At 42.4% G+C, this 20,746-nt stretch overlaps 1 protein-coding gene across 5 annotated transcripts in view; it reads right to left on the bottom strand.

Annotated features, from left to right (window-relative positions):
- Positions 1,537-20,746, bottom strand: part of RANBP3 (RAN binding protein 3) — a 39,750-nt gene continuing 20,540 nt past the window's right edge. For 2 of the 5 annotated variants that reach the window (XM_021378552.1, XM_021378554.1), the window contains 13 exons: positions 15,287-15,358; positions 14,063-14,128; positions 12,968-13,060; positions 11,802-11,905; positions 10,050-10,169; positions 9,320-9,423; positions 7,162-7,240; positions 6,194-6,296; positions 5,545-5,669; positions 4,942-5,062; positions 4,175-4,317; positions 3,513-3,693; positions 1,537-2,923 (listed from right to left, as the gene is read on the bottom strand). In XM_021378552.1, the coding sequence (XP_021234227.1) occupies positions 2,880-2,923; positions 3,513-3,693; positions 4,175-4,317; positions 4,942-5,062; positions 5,545-5,669; positions 6,194-6,296; positions 7,162-7,240; positions 9,320-9,423; positions 10,050-10,169; positions 11,802-11,905; positions 12,968-13,060; positions 14,063-14,128; positions 15,287-15,358 (1,355 nt within the window). In that variant the 3' untranslated portion in view covers positions 1,537-2,879. The remainder of the gene's footprint in view (positions 2,924-3,512; positions 3,694-4,174; positions 4,318-4,941; positions 5,063-5,544; positions 5,670-6,193; positions 6,297-7,161; positions 7,241-9,319; positions 9,424-10,049; positions 10,170-11,801; positions 11,906-12,967; positions 13,061-14,062; positions 14,129-15,286; positions 15,359-20,746) is intronic. The other 3 variants (XM_021378553.1, XM_021378555.1, XM_021378556.1) reach the window with 3 other exon arrangements.

Genomic DNA, 20,746 nt, shown 5'->3' with positions numbered 1-20,746 from the left:
GTAATGGTGGGACTTGAGGGGCTTGGGAGATCTGGGGACTGGATTGGGGTAAAAATGAGGGACATAGGGGTGGGTGTTGGAGCGCATTTATTGATTTCTTCCTAGGAGGAGATGGGGTTCCTGTGGCCCAAAGGTGGGGCCCTGATCCATAACCCCACACAACCCATTACCCAAGATGTCCCCATAACCCCTTCCAACCCCACGTGACCCCCATGATTCCACATGATCCATAAGCCCACATCACCCTGTGACCCCTGCCCCGTGTCACTCTGACCATAAAACCCCATGTGACCCACGAAGCTGTGTGACCCCATAACCCCACTTAAGCCTGTGACCCCGCCTGACATCCATGTGACCCAAAACCCCACATCCTGACCCCCCTGTGGCCATACAACCAGCTGTGTGTGGGGTAAAGCAACATCTCCTAGGTGTGGGTTGGCCCCATAGCACCCCACAGCTGCCCCAAAGAAGCCATGGGGTGGGCACCATAGGATCACTGCTATGGGGCCTGGGCCACAGGGGAAGTTATAGGGCAGCTTCAGGGGACTTCTGGAGCAAGCACCTTCTGGTTCTGGGGCAGCTATGGGGCACTGTGTACCCCCATAATGGTAGCTGTCACCCCGCAAGCACTTGGGGGGAAGAAGTGCTGAGTTACGTGAAGCCATAAGGAGTTATGGGGCAGTTAAAGGGCACCAACAGGAGGGTTATAGGGGCACTATGGGGCACCAACATAGCAGACCCACATCTCCAGCTGGTGGTGGAACTGCTGCTGATCATGGGATGTGGGCAGTGATGGGGCCATCACAGGGGTGCTACAGGGTGGCTCTGGAGCTGCTATTGGGCAGACCCACACCTAGGAAGAGCTGATGTTCCCCCACACAGAGCTGGTGATGAAACTGCTGCTATTTATGGGACCCCCCCCTAGTCCCCCATACCCACATTATGTCCCAGATCCTCTACAACCACACCACGGTGCAGCTGGGGATCTGCACCTTCTGTCCCCACCAAGTAGCACCTGTACCCCACCTTACCTTCTCCAGCTCAGCACTACACACCTGGAAGCTGTGGTGTGCAGGTCCTGTGGGGTGCTAGGTGCTCTGTTATGGGGCCATGGGGCTTAGTAGGATGGCTACAGGGTCCCAGGATGAGCAGCAGTTTCAGCACCAACTCCACATGGGGGAATGTCAGCTCCTCTCCAGGTGTAGGGGTGTGCCCCATAGCACCCCTATAACCCTCCCATTGGTGTCCTTTAACTGCCCCACAACCCCTTATGAGACCAAAGAACAAGGGGAAAAGCAACACACAGTGAGAAGTCAGTTTAATGACATCTTGCATGACCAACAAGGGCAATGGGCATCTCTAAGGTAAGGATTGGAGAGACACTCGGCCCATTCCTAAATCTGCAATGTATTTGGAGACAGGAAAGCAACTATTTCCTACACTCCTAGGAGAAGAAAGGCCACCCAACTTTCAGCCCAGGGTTAGGAAGCACCCTGACCACATGCGAGTTCTGCTTACAGCAGGAACACCTTGGAATTACACACAGGGAAACACATTCTGGCTTTTATTGGGGTGGAACAGAACACAACATCCTTCAGCCCAAACTGCTCAAAGCTGGCAATGTCACCTTTTTCTTCATGCTGCAAGACTTCAGGAAACAGGAGAGGGAGGAGGGGTTAAAAGTTAATTTTCTATTAAGGCTGTTAATTCAGCAAGATCATTAAAAACGTACTCGGCTCGAAGCAGGAATAGTTGCGTTGACCTCAGTAAGATGGTTCACGTGTAGTTCAGTCAGGCAAGTGCTTCCATGGCTTGTTGAATCAAGCCATTAAATGAGAGCTGCTTTGCAATGGGTTCGTTTTAATGGCTGAGCAAGCTCATCACATGAGCCTCATTCATTCTGCAGAGGGCTAACAGCTGTCTGCTCACCCACCTTCCTGAAGGTGCCACCTGTATGCCTCCCTACGCTTCTTTGCAGCCACGGAAACAGAATTTGCTAAGAAAACCTGTATGCAACATCTATTATATAGAGTGGCTTAGCTCTCCCTTAAATAGTAACAGAAAAGAACAGTACAAAACAATGGTTTCACTTTCTCAACACACAAGAGCATCTTATTGAAAAAAACTAAAATAAAAAATAAACGTTATCACCACAATATAAACCCCCCAAATAATGATGAAATGGGAAGAAAGAAGAGTTAGCAAAACGTCCTGCGGACTTTGGAGTCTCTTATTAACAACGTTAAAAAAAAAAGAAAAGCTTCTCTGGTGAATCCCAATGCGTTGTTTCTCTGTTTACAGGGCAGGGAACGGCACTGCCCACCACCTACCTCGGGATTCAACATACATCAGCTGCCCCATCTGCAGTCCCAAAGGAGCACAAAGCCAGGAGGGCAGTCCATGGGCACAGGGATGCGGCCTCCCTGGGGGTGGCAGAGACTGATGGGAGAAACTGGGGTTAAAAAAAGCCAAATTCCTGTTGGAACCACGGTGGAAAGTTCCATCTCGGAGGCCTGCAAAACATGAACTACTGAAGAAACGGTCACAAGGTCCCAATGAAAAGCCGTGACAAGCTGTAATGTGCCATCTCAATTACAAGGAAGAGGGGAAGTGTTTGGTTTTTTTTTTCTTGGCTCATCAATATGATGAGCTTTCTCACGTCCCAAACCACATTCAGGTAGTTTCCAAGTCTGCTGTTCTGTGTGTGTGTGGAATCTACTGATCCAGACCGAAAAACCAAACCAACCGAACGGGGATGCACAGTTCTTAAGTCCTGGAGCCTTCAACACTGCCTGAAACAAGAGCTGGCCTGGGGGGTCCAGAGAGACGCCTGCAAGATGGTGTTCGTAGCAGCCTTGCAAGCAGGGGGCTCACGTCTGCTATGTGCTGCCGGTGTTCTGCCCATCACGCTCATCACTGGGACCTGAAACAGAGAGGAGCTGTGTCACATGCTCTTTTTCTTGACTTACTCTAAGACCCCACTGGAGAAGGCTATCATGTCTCAGATTTAGCATTTCAATGACAGATGAGAATGTCAGTTTCCCTCCCCTCAGTTTACATTTCCTCTGCTGATTAAGTTCCACTCACTGCAGAACTTCATGCTCTTGCCCAATCTGGCTTTGGGATCCCAGCAGCACCTACAGCCTACAAGCTGTTTCCAGCCTCTCCAAGTCTACGCTGCTTTTTTTTCCCCTTCATATCCCATCCTGCTTTATAATTGTTTCTCCTCCAGCAAATCAGAATGGAGTATTTATCTCAGTAAAAAAAAAAGAGATGTACTGAGCCATAGGAAGACGAAGATGGCCCGAAGTCAGGAGAAGAAAGCCTTCCCCAAACCGCTCAGCAGTGCTTCTTTAGACTACAGCCTCATGGCAAACAATGAAAACAGTTACACTCCTCCCATTCCTTTCTGGGAGCCTCCTGCTTTCCAGACAGCACTCTACTCAGCAACCAGTCTAGCAGTCAGTAGTGATGCTTTGCCTTTGGTTGTTTATGGAGTCTCTCTTGCTTACCGCTTCCCACTGATCCTGAAGGTGCAAGGACATCGTCATCACTGTCCTCCTCATTTGATTGCGTTACTTCTGGCTCTGGTGCTACATTCTTCACCTCTTGCTCTTGTTCCACTCTGCTCCGCAAAGCCAAGATCCGGTGGTGCAACGCAGCATACAGCTGCCCTGTGTCTTTAGAGCTCGCCTGTGGTTTTTCAATAGTCAGAAACAAGAAAAGGTGCAAGGAATTACAGCAGAATAAAGCATTCATACCCCACAGTAAGGCCAAATTTCACAGCCTACTTCTCAGTTTGGTCACGTAGCTTTCTCCTATTTTCTTCTTTTACTCTCAAAAGCTTATGGTCACTTAACAGCTTCAAACAGAATAATTCTAGACCTGTCCAAGTATTCTGTGAACATCATCTATTTGAAAGAACTCTCTTCTGCGTACAACAAAGCCCAGTTTTCACCATGTCAGTTAGTTCCTCACCGTAACTGCTATCACCATCACCCCAAGTTGCTTTAATTTAGTGAGATTGTTACCTCATTTCATAACACATTGTTCCCACACATCCCAACCTGTCACATCTATCACCTCCGCATCTGCAAAAACATTACTTGAACTGCAAAGTAAGCAGGGCCTATTTGAGTAGGGATACTGTGGTGAAAGCAACAGCTCTACTCACCAATATAAGGAAAACTTTAACCCCCTGGTCCTCTGTATCCATGGCAGTGATCCGGATGCTCTTCTCACTGGCTTTATCGATCTGCATCTGAGCCCAGAGCTTGGTGTTTAGGATTAACCTGAGGCTCCCCTGAGTCCTCATCACTAAAGCAAACACATGAGGTGGGTTAGGTGGAAAAAGACAACTACTGGGAGCTCAGCACAGCCAAGATGGCTTTTTTGGGGGGCGGGGTTGTGGCAGAACACTGAAGTCTTACACAAAGAACATCAAGGGAATCTCATCATGACTGCTAAGGAGTGTAGGATATTGAAGATTACTGGGCTAAATATCTGTACATATGCCCCAAGTCCCATACATGAATACATCAAAATTCAGTGGTCAGATCTGAGCCGATGCTCTCAGGCTAACGCACATTCCTACCAGTCCAAACCATTGTGCACCATTCAGAAGGACCTTCCCCCACAGGCACCTAGTCCCAAAGAGCAGAAAGTTCACATCTGAAGGCTGCCATGAATTTCTAGTCAAATATTCTGGTTGGTAAGTAGAGCTCACTTTTAGTAGAAAAAAATAAGCAAACATTTGTTACAATAGGAAGATATTTTCATATCTTCTCTTTGGACTAGAAGGTCATAAAGCAAGAGAAAAGGTCCAAACTTCATTCTGAGTTGCTGTAGCTACAAAAAAGTGGATGCTACTCCATGTCATGGAAGCATCCTATGAAACAATACAGCTATCACCCAGTAACTTGTTTCCCTGGTTTCTCTTACCCAGTCGAGACTGTAACGTCCCATCATCCGTTGAAGCCATGTCATTGAGCCTCAGAAGCCCTCGACCTCTTTCCACCCAAGACTGAGAGTTTTTATCAAATACAAACAGCTTGCACTGAATCTGTAACAGAAAACACCTCTATGGCACACTGGTTGATTGAAGCAGTTTTATGTTTCACTGTATTTAACCATCTAGTTGGTCAAAAACAATCCCATTTCATACTGGGATTTTAAACTGTTTATAGACATGTCACTGTGTCTTTTGCAACAGATGCCTCAAATTATTCTGATAGCATAAGGTTTTTATAAACTGAAGGTAGATATTCTTAAAGAACACCTGTCCTCAAAATGAAAACAACAAGAATGATGTTCAGATAGGGTGCAGGCTTCCACAGCTCCCTTCATCTTAACTTGTCCTGCTCCCATCCTGCTATTATTATATATTGTATCTGTTTTCTCAGACCAAGCAAGATATTACAATTGCTTTGTACAAGAATACAAATTGAACTGATATGCAGGAAGCATGCTTAAGATTTGTCCAGATTGTCTAAATGCTGAAATCCATCCCCACAAGTTCAGAGATCCACTATGTTAGTTTCCTACCTGTAAAACATTACTTTCTGCTTCCTCCCCAGTAATCACTTCGACCTTCGCTAATAAGCACTTCCTTGCTGTTGCTTTTGTATAGGCTGCTGCAGACTCGGCCAGGGACTCTGAAATATTATTAGCTGAACAACATTTTGAAAGTTTATTTTGAGAACAATGTACTATACAGTGCTTCTAAGGGTCTCACAGGTATACCTAATTTAGAGAAAATAAAAGGAGATGGCAACAGAAGTCTAGAATCTAGCAAACAGTTCTCAGTTTCAGCACCACATTTGGTGCACCTACTCAACACAACACACATCTGACTCAAGCATTCAATTACTAGAAGCACAACAGGGTTTTGTTAAAAATAGTCTGCCACATTTCTGCTACACTGTGTAGGTCCAAAGTACCTGCACTGCTTATGCTTGCTGCTTCCATTGCTGAATACAATCACATTGCTGTAGAAAACCCATGAAAGGCAGCATAGCCTATGCGTGTTATATATTAATGACAAAGATAGGAGACTATAGCATCAAATATGTCAACCCCCACCCCAAAAGGTTCCATCTTTGGTTAGATTCAACAATAAAAGCACTTTTTTAAAATAAAGTAATAGGATACAGAGGCTTAACTACCATTCCTAAAACATTGCTTTGGTTTTTACCTTTCTCTGGTGTGGCTTCCTGAGAAGATGATTCAGACCCAGACTCTGTAGCAGCATTCTCCTTGTTACTCTCTGTGCTACCTTCACTTGATTTTGGTGGACTCTATCACAAAAAAAAGAAAATGAGAAAAAAGGAAAAGATGCACTGATTTTAGCTTTGCAGAACAAGACTAGTGATGAATTACTGAGGGATGACACAACTGTTTATAAACCACATACAAGAAGAATCCCACAGATGACATTGCTTTCACACTACGAGCTGCGTTACAACCCCAGGCCAAGGAACTGGATGGAGTCTGACCTAGAAAACAACTGAAATTGTTTTCTCCTGAACTGAAACCAAATTTCAACCCTTAATTTGAGGGTCAGTTCAAAGAACGCAAACCAATTTCAGCTACAGTTCTGCTTGAGACACAATGAGCTGACCTCCCAGCTCAATGGTGAGGTAGTTACCAACGCAGTGTGAAGTACTTCCCTTTTGCAACAGTATAACAATAGAACAGAAATAGAAAACAGACACTACCAATTACACCGGGGGTCCATAAACAGTTGGGTAAAGAATTCCTGCTACATTTGGAATCCCATCCTTTGGGGAGTCACGTAACTGAATTCCTGTCCATTTGGAGGAGAGCAACATCAAGTAATTATACTGAAGAAGCCATTGCAAAGAAGCAAGCTGTGCCATATTTAAACTGCTTGGATTTGAGAACCATATGCACCATAGAGAAGATTGGACATCGCCTTATGCCAGTGCTTCTTGGCAGGGAAATAGTGGACAGTACCGCAGCTGGAGACAGCAGCTCATGACAACACCCCCAGATTTCACTCAGTTACCTACATGGGAAACCACTGAAAAGAATCTGTACTCCAGTGAGAAGTGTAATTAAAGTTCTCATGTTTCCTGAGTGAGAATCCATAGCAGAAGCTGCACAGAAAATGGCAATGTTTCACAAGCAGTGGGTACTCACTAGGACTCGCTCACTCATGTTCTGTCCGAATACAAACTTGTTGCTTGATGTGTCTGCGCTGTTTGTAGAGTTCTCTATACTGGAGGGGACAAAAACATTTCTGTAAGTCAGTAAAATGCATTTATCTTCTATTGGTAACATTCCTCCAAAAGTGAGCAGAGCAATCTCCAGCTACTACACATTTGCAGGTCAATTTTCAGAGACAGGGGAAGAGCTGAAACAAAGACCTGCAGTGTCACAACCGAAGCAGAGGCAGCAGGGACAAGTAATGCCTTTCATCACATGAGCTCCAATATTACAGCTTTCCTGAGAAGTCTCACCATCAAGTCTCAGCTGTTACATCTCCCTCACAGAACAAGCAACCTCCCCACGTGACAATTTTATCAGTAGATTTTAAATCCTGTTTTGGAAAGGCAACAGAAAGGCCTCTTTTTCAAAAAAAATCACAAGCTGCTTCTTACGTGTGTGGCCTAATTACCCTCATGTCTTGTCATCTGAAATGGGTTTAACTGGAATAGGTTCTGGCTTCAGAATTTTGCTGGTTTAAACAAAAAAGAGGCAAACTCAGAAGTATGTTTCTGGCAACTGACTTACCATGCGTAAATCTTCCCCAAGTGAAGACTCAATCAAGATATGGCAGTGGATGTTACGTAGGTTGAAAGATACAGATAGTTGAAGCCCCCACATTAGAAGCTGTCTCCACTTTAAAAATAAGAAATGTTTCTGGACAGACACTGGTGTGGCATACACAGTCACTCTGATGTTCTCTACCTGCCCAGGGCATCTTGTGAAATCCTCAAGGAGGACTAAGACAGTAAAATGAGTTCCTCACACCTGCTTTGTGTTGAAGGTCATGTAGGAGAACAATAGGATCTTAAAAACTCAAGGTAGTGGCAAGGCAAGCACATGCCAATGCTTTTTGTACAGTTATTCCATGGCCTCAAACCATCTGCATCTCAGGTTCTCCCAGGAGCAGAGATGTGGAGCTCTATCACAGTGTCCTTCCCTCAACTTTCCAAGTAATTACTTGAACTGACAGCTTTAAAACAAGAAATTTTGCCATTCGTAACACTACTTGATTTTTTTTGACCACTACTAAGCCAACACTGTCACAAAGCAACTCCAGCACCAAGGAGTTTTTTATCCTAAGACTGCCAGTTCAGAGCCTATCACTGTACACTGAAAATCTGCATTGCTTTCCCTTAGTTGCCTCAGTTCATGCATACATCCACCAAATCTCTTTTGACATACTGACTTACCAGAAAGTCTTCCAAAGACCTTCTGCTTAGTCATGAAGGACGCTCTGTATTACTCTGAAGAGCTCAGCATCACAAACAAATCACTGTTCTTTGAACTCTTCTCCCCCATATCACTCACACATATGCAACCATTCTAAGTAACTCTGGCAACCAGCATACCTACAGGGATCTCACAGCATCACTGAAGACAACACATCCTATAAAAAAACCATTATTCCTTTTCTTTGATACATGTGCCATCTATAGATAGACAGAACAACTGGTAGCAGTAGTGCCTGTAACATTGCAGGCATAATAAGAAGGCTCTTAATCATTACACATGAACCATAGGCACACATCTCTGAAGACTACACCATGCCTAAGCACTTTAGCAACAGCTTAAAGGCCGTTGCACACACTTAGAGAACTCCACGCCACTGATCAGTACATTTCCACGTATTTCAAGGGAACAAGGGAACAAGCAAGGCTCTATATTTGCCATTACGCTGTAAGGTCTTGGGAAAAGATGGCTCAAAAAAACCCAGAACTGTTCTGAGACAACTCTTTAGACCTTCTAATTGTAGATCTAATTGCAGAGATGTGTAGGAAGAAAACATCCTGGAGACTCTCACAAGTAAAGACATCCAAAGTGCACAGCTAAGATCATGCTGTGATCATCTATTTTACAGGCAGAGCTGTTCTGTGTAATCATGATCATGTAATCAATGTATGTAATCAACAGAAAGGAAACCAATTCTAGACAAAAATAATTCAGAAAGAAATCAGGTTTGCCACCTGCTTTGTTCAGAAACCTGAGTCTCCACTGACCCAGTTATAAGCCCTGCAGCCAAGAAAGAGCAGAAACAAGAAATCTGAACACAAAATAAGTAACTGCCCTATAGAATTATCTCCAGTCTCACCTGGAACTGATGTACTGTAGGAAATAGTTTGTTGCAGAAGGTGTGTCTGATGTTGGAAGGCCAGCATTCTGCACATCAGCAGTTTCATCGCCTTCATCCCCTAGCTACAAAAATAATATTTGTTAAGACAGCTTTAACTACAAACCACAGAATTTCCAGCTCTTTATTTCCTGCTAGGAAAGAGCTCTTCCACAAAGACTTCCTACCATGACATTAGCCTGTGTCCTAGTATAATACTTTCTCTTCTGTTATGCTAGGAAACCTGTACAAACCTGTATTTACAAGGAAGTACAAAATCCAACCCAAGTACTCCATGCTCAGGTTTGAACTCATACAGCCCTGTTTTTCTTTTCTTACCTTCTCTGTGAAATCTTGGCTGCATTGCAGTATCTTAGAAGCACAACACAACTTCATTATGACCCAAGAAGTAAGAGAAATAGTATCTGAAGATCTGCACAGTATATTATTTATGACTGCAGTAGATGTTTTTACTTACAGCAGTCGTGTGAGTTTATTAAACAACTAGAAGACCAGTTTTACTAAACAGCCAAACTGCACACACAGCTGCTGGCTTTGCACACACACACAGTGGTTTTAAACCCATGATGTAACAGTTTTGAACAACTTCACAAACAGTGTGCAACACTCATGTCTACAAAAGATCAAGTCCACTACGTTTTATCCTCACTTAAATATATTAACTCAGTCAAGATTAGGAGAATGTACTTACCTTAACTCTATCTCTTAAGTTTTGCCCAAATACAAAGGCTTGCTGTGCATTTAACTCTGCCTTCTCACCGCTGTCCTCATCTGAAGTACTGTTGGACTCTTTTTTCTGACATTCCTCTGCCTAAAGAAAGAAATTGAAAACCTTAGCCTGATTAATGATTAAGACCATTCTCTTTAAGCAAAATTTAAAAAAGGAAGAATGTTGTAATACAGCAAGTCACGGTCATTTGCTGTAACAAGCCAGTCACGTCTCCAGAGCTATGAGGCATGGTTTGTATTTGGAAAAAATCTGGTTTTATTCAGAGAATCTTTTTCAAGGAATCACACATTAAGACATTCACAGTTAAAGGATTTCTAAACACCATTTGGTCCAAAACTGTGCTCAAAGCAGTATCAACTTCGAAGTCATCTCCTGCTGGCTGCCTAGGACATTGTATAGTCAAGTTTAAATACAAATCTAAGGATGGCAGTAGTCAGTTTCAATATCTGAATGCACTTTCCTTACTATGCAGTTGGAACCCCCCTTCCCCATGCCTGCTGCCCCTCATTTTTTATGGGCACTTCCAAGTCCTGTTCCGTTTTGCTAAAACCTCACACTGGACAGTTGAGAAAATTGCCCTCAGCCTTCTTCCACCCAAGCAGAACACAGCCAGCTTTTCCACCCTGTCAGATATCATGTGTCTCATCCACTAATTACCCAGGGGGTTTGTATGCATCTTGCTCATACCATCATCCCCTAGCTACACACGGTATTCCTGATACAGCCCACCGAGCAGCAAGGAAAAGAACGATTGCTTCCCTTCACCTAACGTCTACAGCCTTAGTGAAGCAGCCCAGCATGTTCTTTGTTATGAAGTACGCATCACTTGTTCATATTTAACTTGTTTGTCACCATTTCATAGTGCTGAGAGCCTTCTATCTGCATCCACAACTGCATGGGAATCACCTCCTCCCTCCTCTCCCATTTTCCAACCCTATAGCTCTAAAGCTTTTGATTTACATTAGAGGACCCAACAATACCCATGCACGACGTTTAACAAACGCTCAAACTGGCACTATCATAAAGTTTGAACACATCTTGATGAAAGCAATATAGCTACAGGAAAATAATTATGGGGGTACTAGCTGATGTAGTGAAAAGAACGCCCAGGGGAAGAGTCTTGCTGGGGAAAACCATCACTTGTTTTCCTGGCTGGAGGTCTTCCCTCTTGTCTTCCCTTTCTCCAAAATAAATGTCACTAACCTTAAAGTTCATGTTATCAACAAGACCTGCTAATGAACCCTGCACATATTAACTTGTCTCAATATCATGTAACAGCTGGATCTCTTAGCTTCTTTCTGTACAGCTGCTTTGTAACCAGTCTTCTGTCCTCATGGTACACGGGTCCAACTCATGCAGATGCAGGACTTCGTATTTGTTCGCTTTTGATTGATTTTTCCTAGTCTGGTTTTCCTACCTGCTGAGATCTCTCTCAAAGGCCCTGTATTCCAACACACTGACCAATACGGAAGACTAAAGCCATCCTGGTTTGTCTGTGGTATTTGAATTCATCCATTTTTGCTACAGCTCTCCAAGTACAAAACACACTGTGCTATTGGGGCAGTACAAAACCTACTATTACTCCTGAAGTACATAATACAGATAGATAAGAGGATATCACTGATGAAACAGCACTCACATTAACAAATTTTCTAGTCAGGTAATACTTAAGTTCTGACAAATTGAGCGTCCTTTAATCTGTCTCCAACTCACCTTGTCTTCCGAGTCAGAGCTTTTCACTGCTGCATTACTTAGTGATTCTGATGCTGCTGCAGAATCTGGTGGGATATTTACACCATTGGTCCCGCTGCTCAGAACTGCAACAAGTGAGAAGCTGACATTAGTTTTCCAGACCTTTTGAGTATCCTACAGGACATAACAGTTCTCTATAGCAAATGGCATACTGTTTTCTTTAAGTACATGAAACACAACAATGACAACTACACAGTTCCCACAGTATTTTTTTTTGCAAGACAGGTTTGTGATGCTGTCCTCATGCCTCTGCAATTCAGCAACTCCTTGCAGCAACAAAATTCCAAATGCATAAAACAGGTCAGCAAAATGTCACACACTGCAGAAATACTGCACAAGCTTCAACACATACAACTGTAACCCCTCCCAACCTAGTACTTTAGGGCTCCTCTTCAGGCTGATCTTGCTACTGTGAATCTGTACTCCAGTATTCAAGTCCTTTGCAGAATCAAGCTAAAAATATTTGGTTCAACATTAAATTCAGCAGTAGCTGAGGTTAGTTTGTTTCAAGTTAGCTACATTTCCAAATAACAGAAAGCAGAAGAGCCACAGAAACATAAGAGTTTAGGAGACATGGATTTCAAACAATTTTTTTTTTTTAAACTTTCAGTTCCCAGTCATGCCTAATTCTATTAGCTATATTAACTGCCATAATACATTAAACAGCCAGCATGAGCAAGCCAACAATGCAAAGTCTAGCTCAGAGCCACTGCTTCAGAAAGTTTCCCAGCCTGGTGGCATCTGCTAGTGAAGTGGGTGTTACACATCACTTTGCAGCTAGTGCAAGTCTACCACATAAGCAGCAGCTTATTATCCAACTGTCACTGCTGTCACTTGAGACTGCAAATCCATATTCTTAGAAGTTCATTTTATTTCAAAAATCAAGCAATGGACTACAAAGTTCAGGGCCTAGTAATGCCAGAGTGTCATCCACACAAAGGGTAACACAACCAAGCCTTCAGTTTTTATGTATCACAGACACTTAACATGTAAGATGTTTCTTTTCAGAAAGGAGAAACATAGAAAAACAGAGGCAGCTGCTGAGCAAAATCAGAGTGCTGCACAGAACATATTTAGTATTTTTGTTCTTCCTCAGTTGCATTCCAAAAAGTGAAAGCGTTATTTACCCATCTGTGAGAAAGCTTTAGGCTGCGGTGCCTGTAGGACTGCAGGACGGAGCACACTTCGCTGCTGCTCCTTGGGTTTCTGGCTTGGGAGACCTGCAAGTGGGAAGTTTTTTCAAGAGCTATAAAGAGTTGAAGTTGAAAAATATTCTCTATAAGTGGTTCCAACAAAACATGTAATGGAACACTCAATTTAAAAAAAGCTTTCACCCTCCTCCTTTCCCGTGCCTCATTCCACCCTGAAGAAAGAGTTAGCCCTACATAGAGAAAGTAGCTCTTCTCTTTCTGGCCTTGGGATATATTCTCCAGCTCACCCAGGAAAGCATACAAGGAGAGTTTATGATGTCAGCTCAGAAATACAAGTTGAAAACGTAAGAGAAATGAACCAATTGCATCTATCCACCAAGTATCACTCAGCTACATTTTCCAAGTCTTCTGCTCTCCCTCCAATTAAGTCACTTCCAGATTAATTTTTCCATTCTTCATATGATCAAATGTATGACAGCGCAATAAATTTGCATGTTATTTCATTTAACAACCTTTGCAGGTTTTGAGTCAATGTGCCCTCTCCAGTTTGCTGTAGGAAGACAAAGGGCTCTGCAGCTCTTTAACTGAACTCTGATTCAAAAGAAAGCATCTAACATAAACACCCTAAAAAAAAATTTAACATCAATTCCAGAAGGCTATAGCAATTCCAAAAGATTCAGATTTCTTCATTAATAAAAGACGACAAAAGCCAAGAAAGTAAAGATGAAGTCTTATCCTTTAAGGTACTGTGACAAAGGCTACCTGCAGAAATCCACTTTAATATTTGTAACTAGTTCTGTTTCAGGCTTCCCATTGCCAAAGGTTATGACAATGGATACTCGCTATCTTATGTCCAAGCATTCACACATCAGCTTTTTTTCCCCCCCCAAAAGAACACAAGTTTCAGGCATTTAAAAAATGCATGGCTGATCCAAGTTGAAGTTCTTATGTGTGTATGCACAGGTTTTGCCATGTTCTAATTACAAAGTGTGTCTGAAAGCTACAAAATAGATTAAAAATGCTGGAACTACTACGGTTTCATTCTACTTCTGCAGGAAACACTGAACATACCTGCACTAGGAGCCTGACCATGAATAAGGATGGGTGGTTTTAGCCGGAATCCACTGCTCTTTTCCTCTAGGAGAGAAAGACAGAATTATGAAGACAGATGTAAAACACAATAGGTATAACCAACCTACTTTAAGACAGCCAAAAAGTGCTTGTGCTTTTCTCACTGTAATAAGCCACAAGCTTTATAAATAGCCAAAGCAAAGTCATAATGAGATTTCCAAATCAGAGCCCCTCTTCCAGGTGAAGCTGACATTCCCAGTGCATCACAGCAGATAAACATTAAGGTAGAACCAAGCTGTTCAAGTGAAGTTATTCAAAATCTGTTTTCAGGAAAAACATGAAACAGCATTTTCACAAGAGGAATAGAATTTCCTCCCAAAAGAGATTTTAAGTGAGAATCATACTACAAAAGAATGACAGTCATTGAAAGCATGACTGAGCATGACAGAAGCACAAACTGTTAATTATCACAAGCTAAGTTGAAATTAATTGTTTTATTAATTTCATGTAATTGCATTAGCTGCCACCTTATGCTTTCATAGTGAGAAGGCACACAATTCCTATGGCTGTACTTATTGAAGTTAAGGCATTTAGATAAAATATGCAAGGAAATACCTGCATTTTAAAAAAAATCATAAATCCCTAACACAACAAAATCAATTCCCCCAAAAATCTGAAAGATATCATCATTAAATGCCATCTTTAAGGAGTGTAGCAGCTGCGCTCAGAATAAGATGACCATCTCAGCACCCTACTGTACTTCATTACCCTCACACCAATTAAGTACCAGATGAAAACAGTGGCACCAATACAGCAACCTGATGGAACAAGTGTGATCAACAAAATAAGCAGTACTGTGAACACAGGGTTCAGAAATCATGGTTCAACAAAAATCACAGGCTACGGATGATTTGACTTTGATAGCAAAGAAAAAGAATCTAGGGTCGAAAAATGACATATCCCTGAAGTTTTATCTTGAGGTTAACAGATGGGAGTAGAATCACATTGCACTCCACCACATCCACAGCATGTATGAGTTTTGATATTTGTTATTAACCCTGGCAAGCATGAGAAAAAGCAATGAAGTAAGATAAAAAGTTGAAGAGCAGAAGCACCACTTCAATGCTCCTAGACAGGGCCTGGCTTCAGAAGTGTCAGAGTATTTTGAATTGTGACACTCAGCACTTCGCTGAGGAAAAATAAGGGAAAAAGAAGGAAACTCACCCGGTTCTGAGTCAGAATTGCCTGCAGAAGGTTCACAGAAGCTTGATGGCATAAAGACATTGTTCTTTGTTACTGTTGTCAAGTAAAAAGAAAAATAAAGAGAAGCTGGGTATGTTGTTCTTGAATATAAGCTCCTTTCCCAAATATACTGAGATCGCAAATCAAAGTTCTTCCAGTCATTGGCTTTACCTGTTGTGGTTTTTATTCATTTCATTTCTTCCTACACTAGAATAGTATTACAGCCACAAAGATAAGCAGTTCTTTGCAGCTTAGTTTTTCCTGAAAACACTGTAGTAGCAAACTTCACTGCTAGGAGGGAAGACAAACTGTTCCTGGTTTGAATTCTATCCTGAATTAGAAATTAAAAGAGAGAATGTGAAATACAGTTACATATGATCCTTCAGAAAGTCTTTCCTTTCAGCCATATTTGCAATATCTGATAAATAGTGGAAACTACCACCTAGGCTCTTCAAAAGGCTTAAGACTGACAGTAGAGCTTTCACAAACAGGTAGATAAACACACGCTAACTTCTACATTTTAACAAGCCTTGTCATTCACTCAGTCTACTCGAGCCCTTACTTTGTGGGCAGTTCAAATGATCCCCTAAGAATAACTGCAGGTCAGGTAGGAAATGCACTCATACCAGCTGTAAATAACTGATCAGATGCATCCACTCTAAGAGTTCAAATGTTCCTTTCTGAGATCATTTAAGATGTAAAAGAAAAAATAACAGCCAACTGCTGAAGTGGATCTCAAAGATCCGCTATCACTGCACAACCTACAGGACCTGGGAACAGAATCCAAGCTGGTAATCCATGGGTGGAGAGATGATTTCTAAGTCATGGCTGTTCTGTGTCTCCCCTTATCTCATACTGGCCCTCTCCAGAAGGAAAGAGGAAGGAGACCTGGTCACTTGGGATATGAAGGAGGCTGAGGTACTCAGAGACCTCTTTGCCTCAGCCTTCACCAGCACATGTTCTAGCCACACCACCCAGGCCACAGAAGGCAAAGGCACGGACTGGGAGAACACAGAACTGTCTGCTGTTGGACAAAATGAGATCTGAGGCCATCCAAGGAACCTAACATACACAGATCCGTGGGATCTAATGAGATGTACCCAAGGGGCCTGAGGTAACTGGCACATGAAGTTGCTGAGCCACTCTCCATTCTGTTTGAGAAGTTGTGGCAGTTCAGGGAAGTTCCCAGTGACTGAGAAAGAGGAAGCGTAGCCCTCATTTTTAGAAAGGTAAAAAGGAAGTCCTGGGAAGCTACTGGCCTCTGTGCCCAGCAAGATCACAAAGCAGATTCTCCTTCCATGTTAAGGCACACAGAAAGCAATGACTGATGACAGCCAACTTGGCCACCATAATTGTCAGGCAAGATTTGCCCTCAGCAAAGCCAACAGCAATTGGGTCACAGTATTGGTGGGTAAGGGAATAGCAAGAGATGTCATCTACCTGGACTTGTGCAAAGCTTGTCACACACAACAGCCTGGTCTCTAAAGCGGAAAGACATGGCCTTGACAGATGAGCCTCTTGGCAGATAACCAACTGGCTCCAGAGAGACCTTACAGTGGTCTTCCAGGACCTAAAGGAGTCTGCAGGAAAGCTGAGGTGGGACTCTATCAGTTATCGTCATGACAGGACACAGGGTAATGGTTTTAAACCAAAAGAGACTAGGTTTAGATTAGGTATTAGGAAGAAATTATTCACCCAGAACTTGGTGAGGCTCTGGCTCAGGCTACCCAGAGAAGCCATGGATGCCCCATCCTTGGAGATGCTCACGGTCAGGCTGGATGGGGCTTTGAGCAACTTGATCAAGGGAAAGTTGTCCCTGCCCATGGCAGCAAGGTTGGAACTTTAGAGGTCCCTTCCAACTCAAATCTCTTATGATTAAGAGTCTCCAAACCAATGCAGTAGAAACTTTGATATTCTGCATTAAGTATGCCTAAGACAAAGTGAGAAGTACACAAGCTCTTCCAGAGAGAGCCTCAACATACCAAATGTAAAATTACCATCTACAGAAAATAAAGCTTTCCTGAAAAGGAGTAATGCCATCTCACCAAAAGAACCAGAAATCACCAAACACCTCACAGGAACTGCGAGGTTTGCTCATGAGCAGGACTGCACAACAGCTGTTTCAAAGGCTGGACAGACTGTTTATATCAAGTCCTCCCTGCCTGTTTAAGGGCATGCCTTTACAAGGCAGCATACCACAGATTTCCATGCAGATGTTAACAGTGGCATATTTTTAAACTTGGGACATTTTCCACTATTTCTTAAACTACTTCTAAGATTATGAGTCAAACTGGAAAAGCCCTACAAACCTGAAGCAGTGTGTCCACAGAGGAACCACAACGAATCACAGGCATTAGCAATGCATGACAGCAAGGCTCAAAGCATCCTGGTAAAGTCTTTTTGCACTGTCAGCCCAGACAAAACAGAACAACAAGAAAGATCAACAGTCCATGAAAGAAATCCAACTCTCACAGCTGCAGAACAACACAAGCCCAGGCTATGCTTGGGCAATACATCTTAAGTTTCAAGTTAGAGTCACAGTCATCACTTCACTCATAGTTGTCCAACCTTCTGGCTTGCCTGAGCCATACTGAGTGAAGAGGAATTGCCTTGGGCCATGTATCTGTAGGAGGCATTACTTTTGGAGCATCATATTTATTTCATGGACATGACAGACTTCACAGGCACTCAGATACATTCTGCTAGAGCTGCCAAGCACATGCTTTAATGACTTCCAAATGTTTATAATTTGCCACATCTTCCAACTTTAGGATCTTCTTAAACAGTCTGAGCCTTTTTCTTAAGCTGGTCAATCAGTGCTCCCAGGTGATTCAGTACAAAAATAAAACACATCTGCAATACAGGTGGCATCTCTTCAAAAGAGGCACAAGAGGCAAACTGTCACACCTGTCTAGTCAATGCAAGCCAAGAAAGACTCTTCAGTTGACAGAGGACAAACTCATTTTAGCTAATTAGATGGAAATGATAATTCTAAAATTCACTAATATCTCTAGGGCTGATCACCTAGACTAACACTGTTACCTGAGCAGCAAGTCTTATCATGGTACTCTGCCTGGTTAAACTAAGTTTCTACTGAAGCAACAAGCGATCCCTAAACTGACTGCGGAGGCAAATTGCTGCACTCCTGCAAAGCACAGAATCACCACCACAGAGCAAACCCATGTGCTTCTGTGACATATGCTGAAGATTTGCTGTGAGTTTAAGGACCACAGCCTCTCACTGACAGGTTGTAACTAGGAAGTCAGAAGTCATTTCAAGTGCTTTCACAACAGGATGCCAATCTGTCTTCACAAGCATGTTTCTGTGAAGGAGAGCAAGCTGAATCCAGTGGTAGGTGGCTACTAGGGTCAAAATGAAAATTATAATCATGAGACAGTTAAGAGATGATTAGGATTTACACAGCTACAAGGCAACTTGTGATAGAGCTTCTGTGCAATGGTCAGGCATAAGACTGAGATTCACACAACACAGCAAAGTATCAGGGCAATATAATAAAATCACCCCCCCAAAAAAAGTCTTAATGAATCTTGTGTTATACCAATAGCTACTTTTAACCTACCTCTAAAAATGTATAAAATAGTAGCTATGTAAGAGATGTTGAAGAGGTTTCTCTATCGAAGTATGAAATAGTAGGCTGCTTTTGTAGTGAGCAGTACACTTGCAAATGCTTCTGAGTATCTACCACTACATAAACAGACTTGGGAGGGAGGAGAAGGTTCACAACAAGCTCCAAGCAGCAAACAAGGGATATGAACTTTTAAGTTGTATTCTGAGTAACACAATGAAATGAGATTGCATTCATAGCCAGAGAAGCTTGAAGCAGAACACATACACAGCAGATTCTGGGAGCCAGACAGAAGAAAATAACATCTTTGAAGCTTTCTACAGTTAGAACATCATCTAAGCTGTGCTATATAAAGAAGGGAAGAAAGAATATAAAACAATGAGGGAAGAATCCTAAGAGATTTGGGAAATAGCCCTTGGAAGAAGGAGAGGGGAAAACTCTCAGGTGGTGTTAGGGAAACATTCTGAAATGGAATAAAAATGAATTCAGCTTTAAAAGGTATGGAAGACAATGCTCAGAATGAAATAGCAGAGAGGGTCAAATTCCACAGAAATCAAGAAGAGCTAAGCATGGGTCTGCTCACAGAAGAAGCAGGAGCTATTTGAACTGACCTGGAAACACAAACATAACACAGAAAGAGGTGTGTACATCAAAGAATATGTAGATATAACACTTAAGTATAAAAACCAACAGAAAAGCAAAAAATGTTTGCCTAGGAGCAAGCAAAGAACAGTCTCTTCTCCACCCTTGGCTGTGAAATTAGAGGCAGTGATTAGGGTTTTCTTGTCATGTTCAGCCTCATTCAAGAAGAGGGGACAACACTTATCAGCTCTCAGCTTTAAAGAGGCTATGGAAGAAGCTTAAGCATGTTGAAAAAAGGAAACTCATCTGAGGTGCCATACTAAATGATGCAGCACTTACCTTCTGTATTCAAATTTTACTCTCTTTGCCCTCCATATTCATTTCCTTTAATTCCACCTTATAGTCTGCCCTAATCTTAAATATGAATCAGAGTTCACATAAGCACGTGTGCCCCCCCCTCCAGCAAAAAAAGAATAGAGGCTTAGAAAGGAAAAGATGTTTTGTCAATAAAACCCATGAATACTGTCAACAATACTTAAGAAAGCCTTCATGGAAGCTTCAATTCTAATTATACGCATCACTTCTTGATAACTACATACATCAGAAGAGAACAAGAGAATCAGACAGGGAAGAAAGGACCACATCTGAGAACACCAGGCAAGCACATGCTGAGAAGGAATGCAGAACTTTTGGAACATCCAGTATTCAACCACACAAAGAAATTGTCTTCCTCCACTTGTTAAAAATGCTGTCCTTATGCAAAAATATGAGATTTAGAAATTAGAATCTCAACAGATAAGAAAAAGGCATTATAGACTAGAAGAACTGGTAATGATGATATGGAAGCTAGGATTATCATGTGCAATAAATAAGGAAGCTCCTCAAGAACTACACAATCTGTTCCTCTAACAGAAAATCTGTAGACAATAAAATCCATTTGTTGCTTTTGTGCAAACAGTGTTCTTTTATTAAGAGTGATGAGAAAGCGCAGCAGCTACTCTGGGCCCTTGAAAAGAACTCAATTGCCAGGACTGCACCTTGAAAACAGCTCAGCCACACACCAAACAATCTACAGCTCCAGGAGAAATTCTTCCTGTGATAGCACTGGTGATACAAAATGAGGATACTCTAGTCTAGAGCCTAACAGCAACTATATTTTAAATTCTACAGCCATCTCTATCTTCACAATTAAAAGACAAATGTAATTACTTCCATACCTTTTAATCACACTGTACATGCTGTAGGTTAGAGGAATTATTTTTAATATTCTCTCT

Source organism: Numida meleagris, chromosome 27 (assembly GCF_002078875.1).
Source record: "Numida meleagris isolate 19003 breed g44 Domestic line chromosome 27, NumMel1.0, whole genome shotgun sequence".
Taxonomy (NCBI): Eukaryota; Metazoa; Chordata; class Aves; order Galliformes; family Numididae; genus Numida; species Numida meleagris.
Note: the sequence above shows the minus strand (reverse complement) of the source record. Positions and strands in the feature narration are given on the sequence as shown.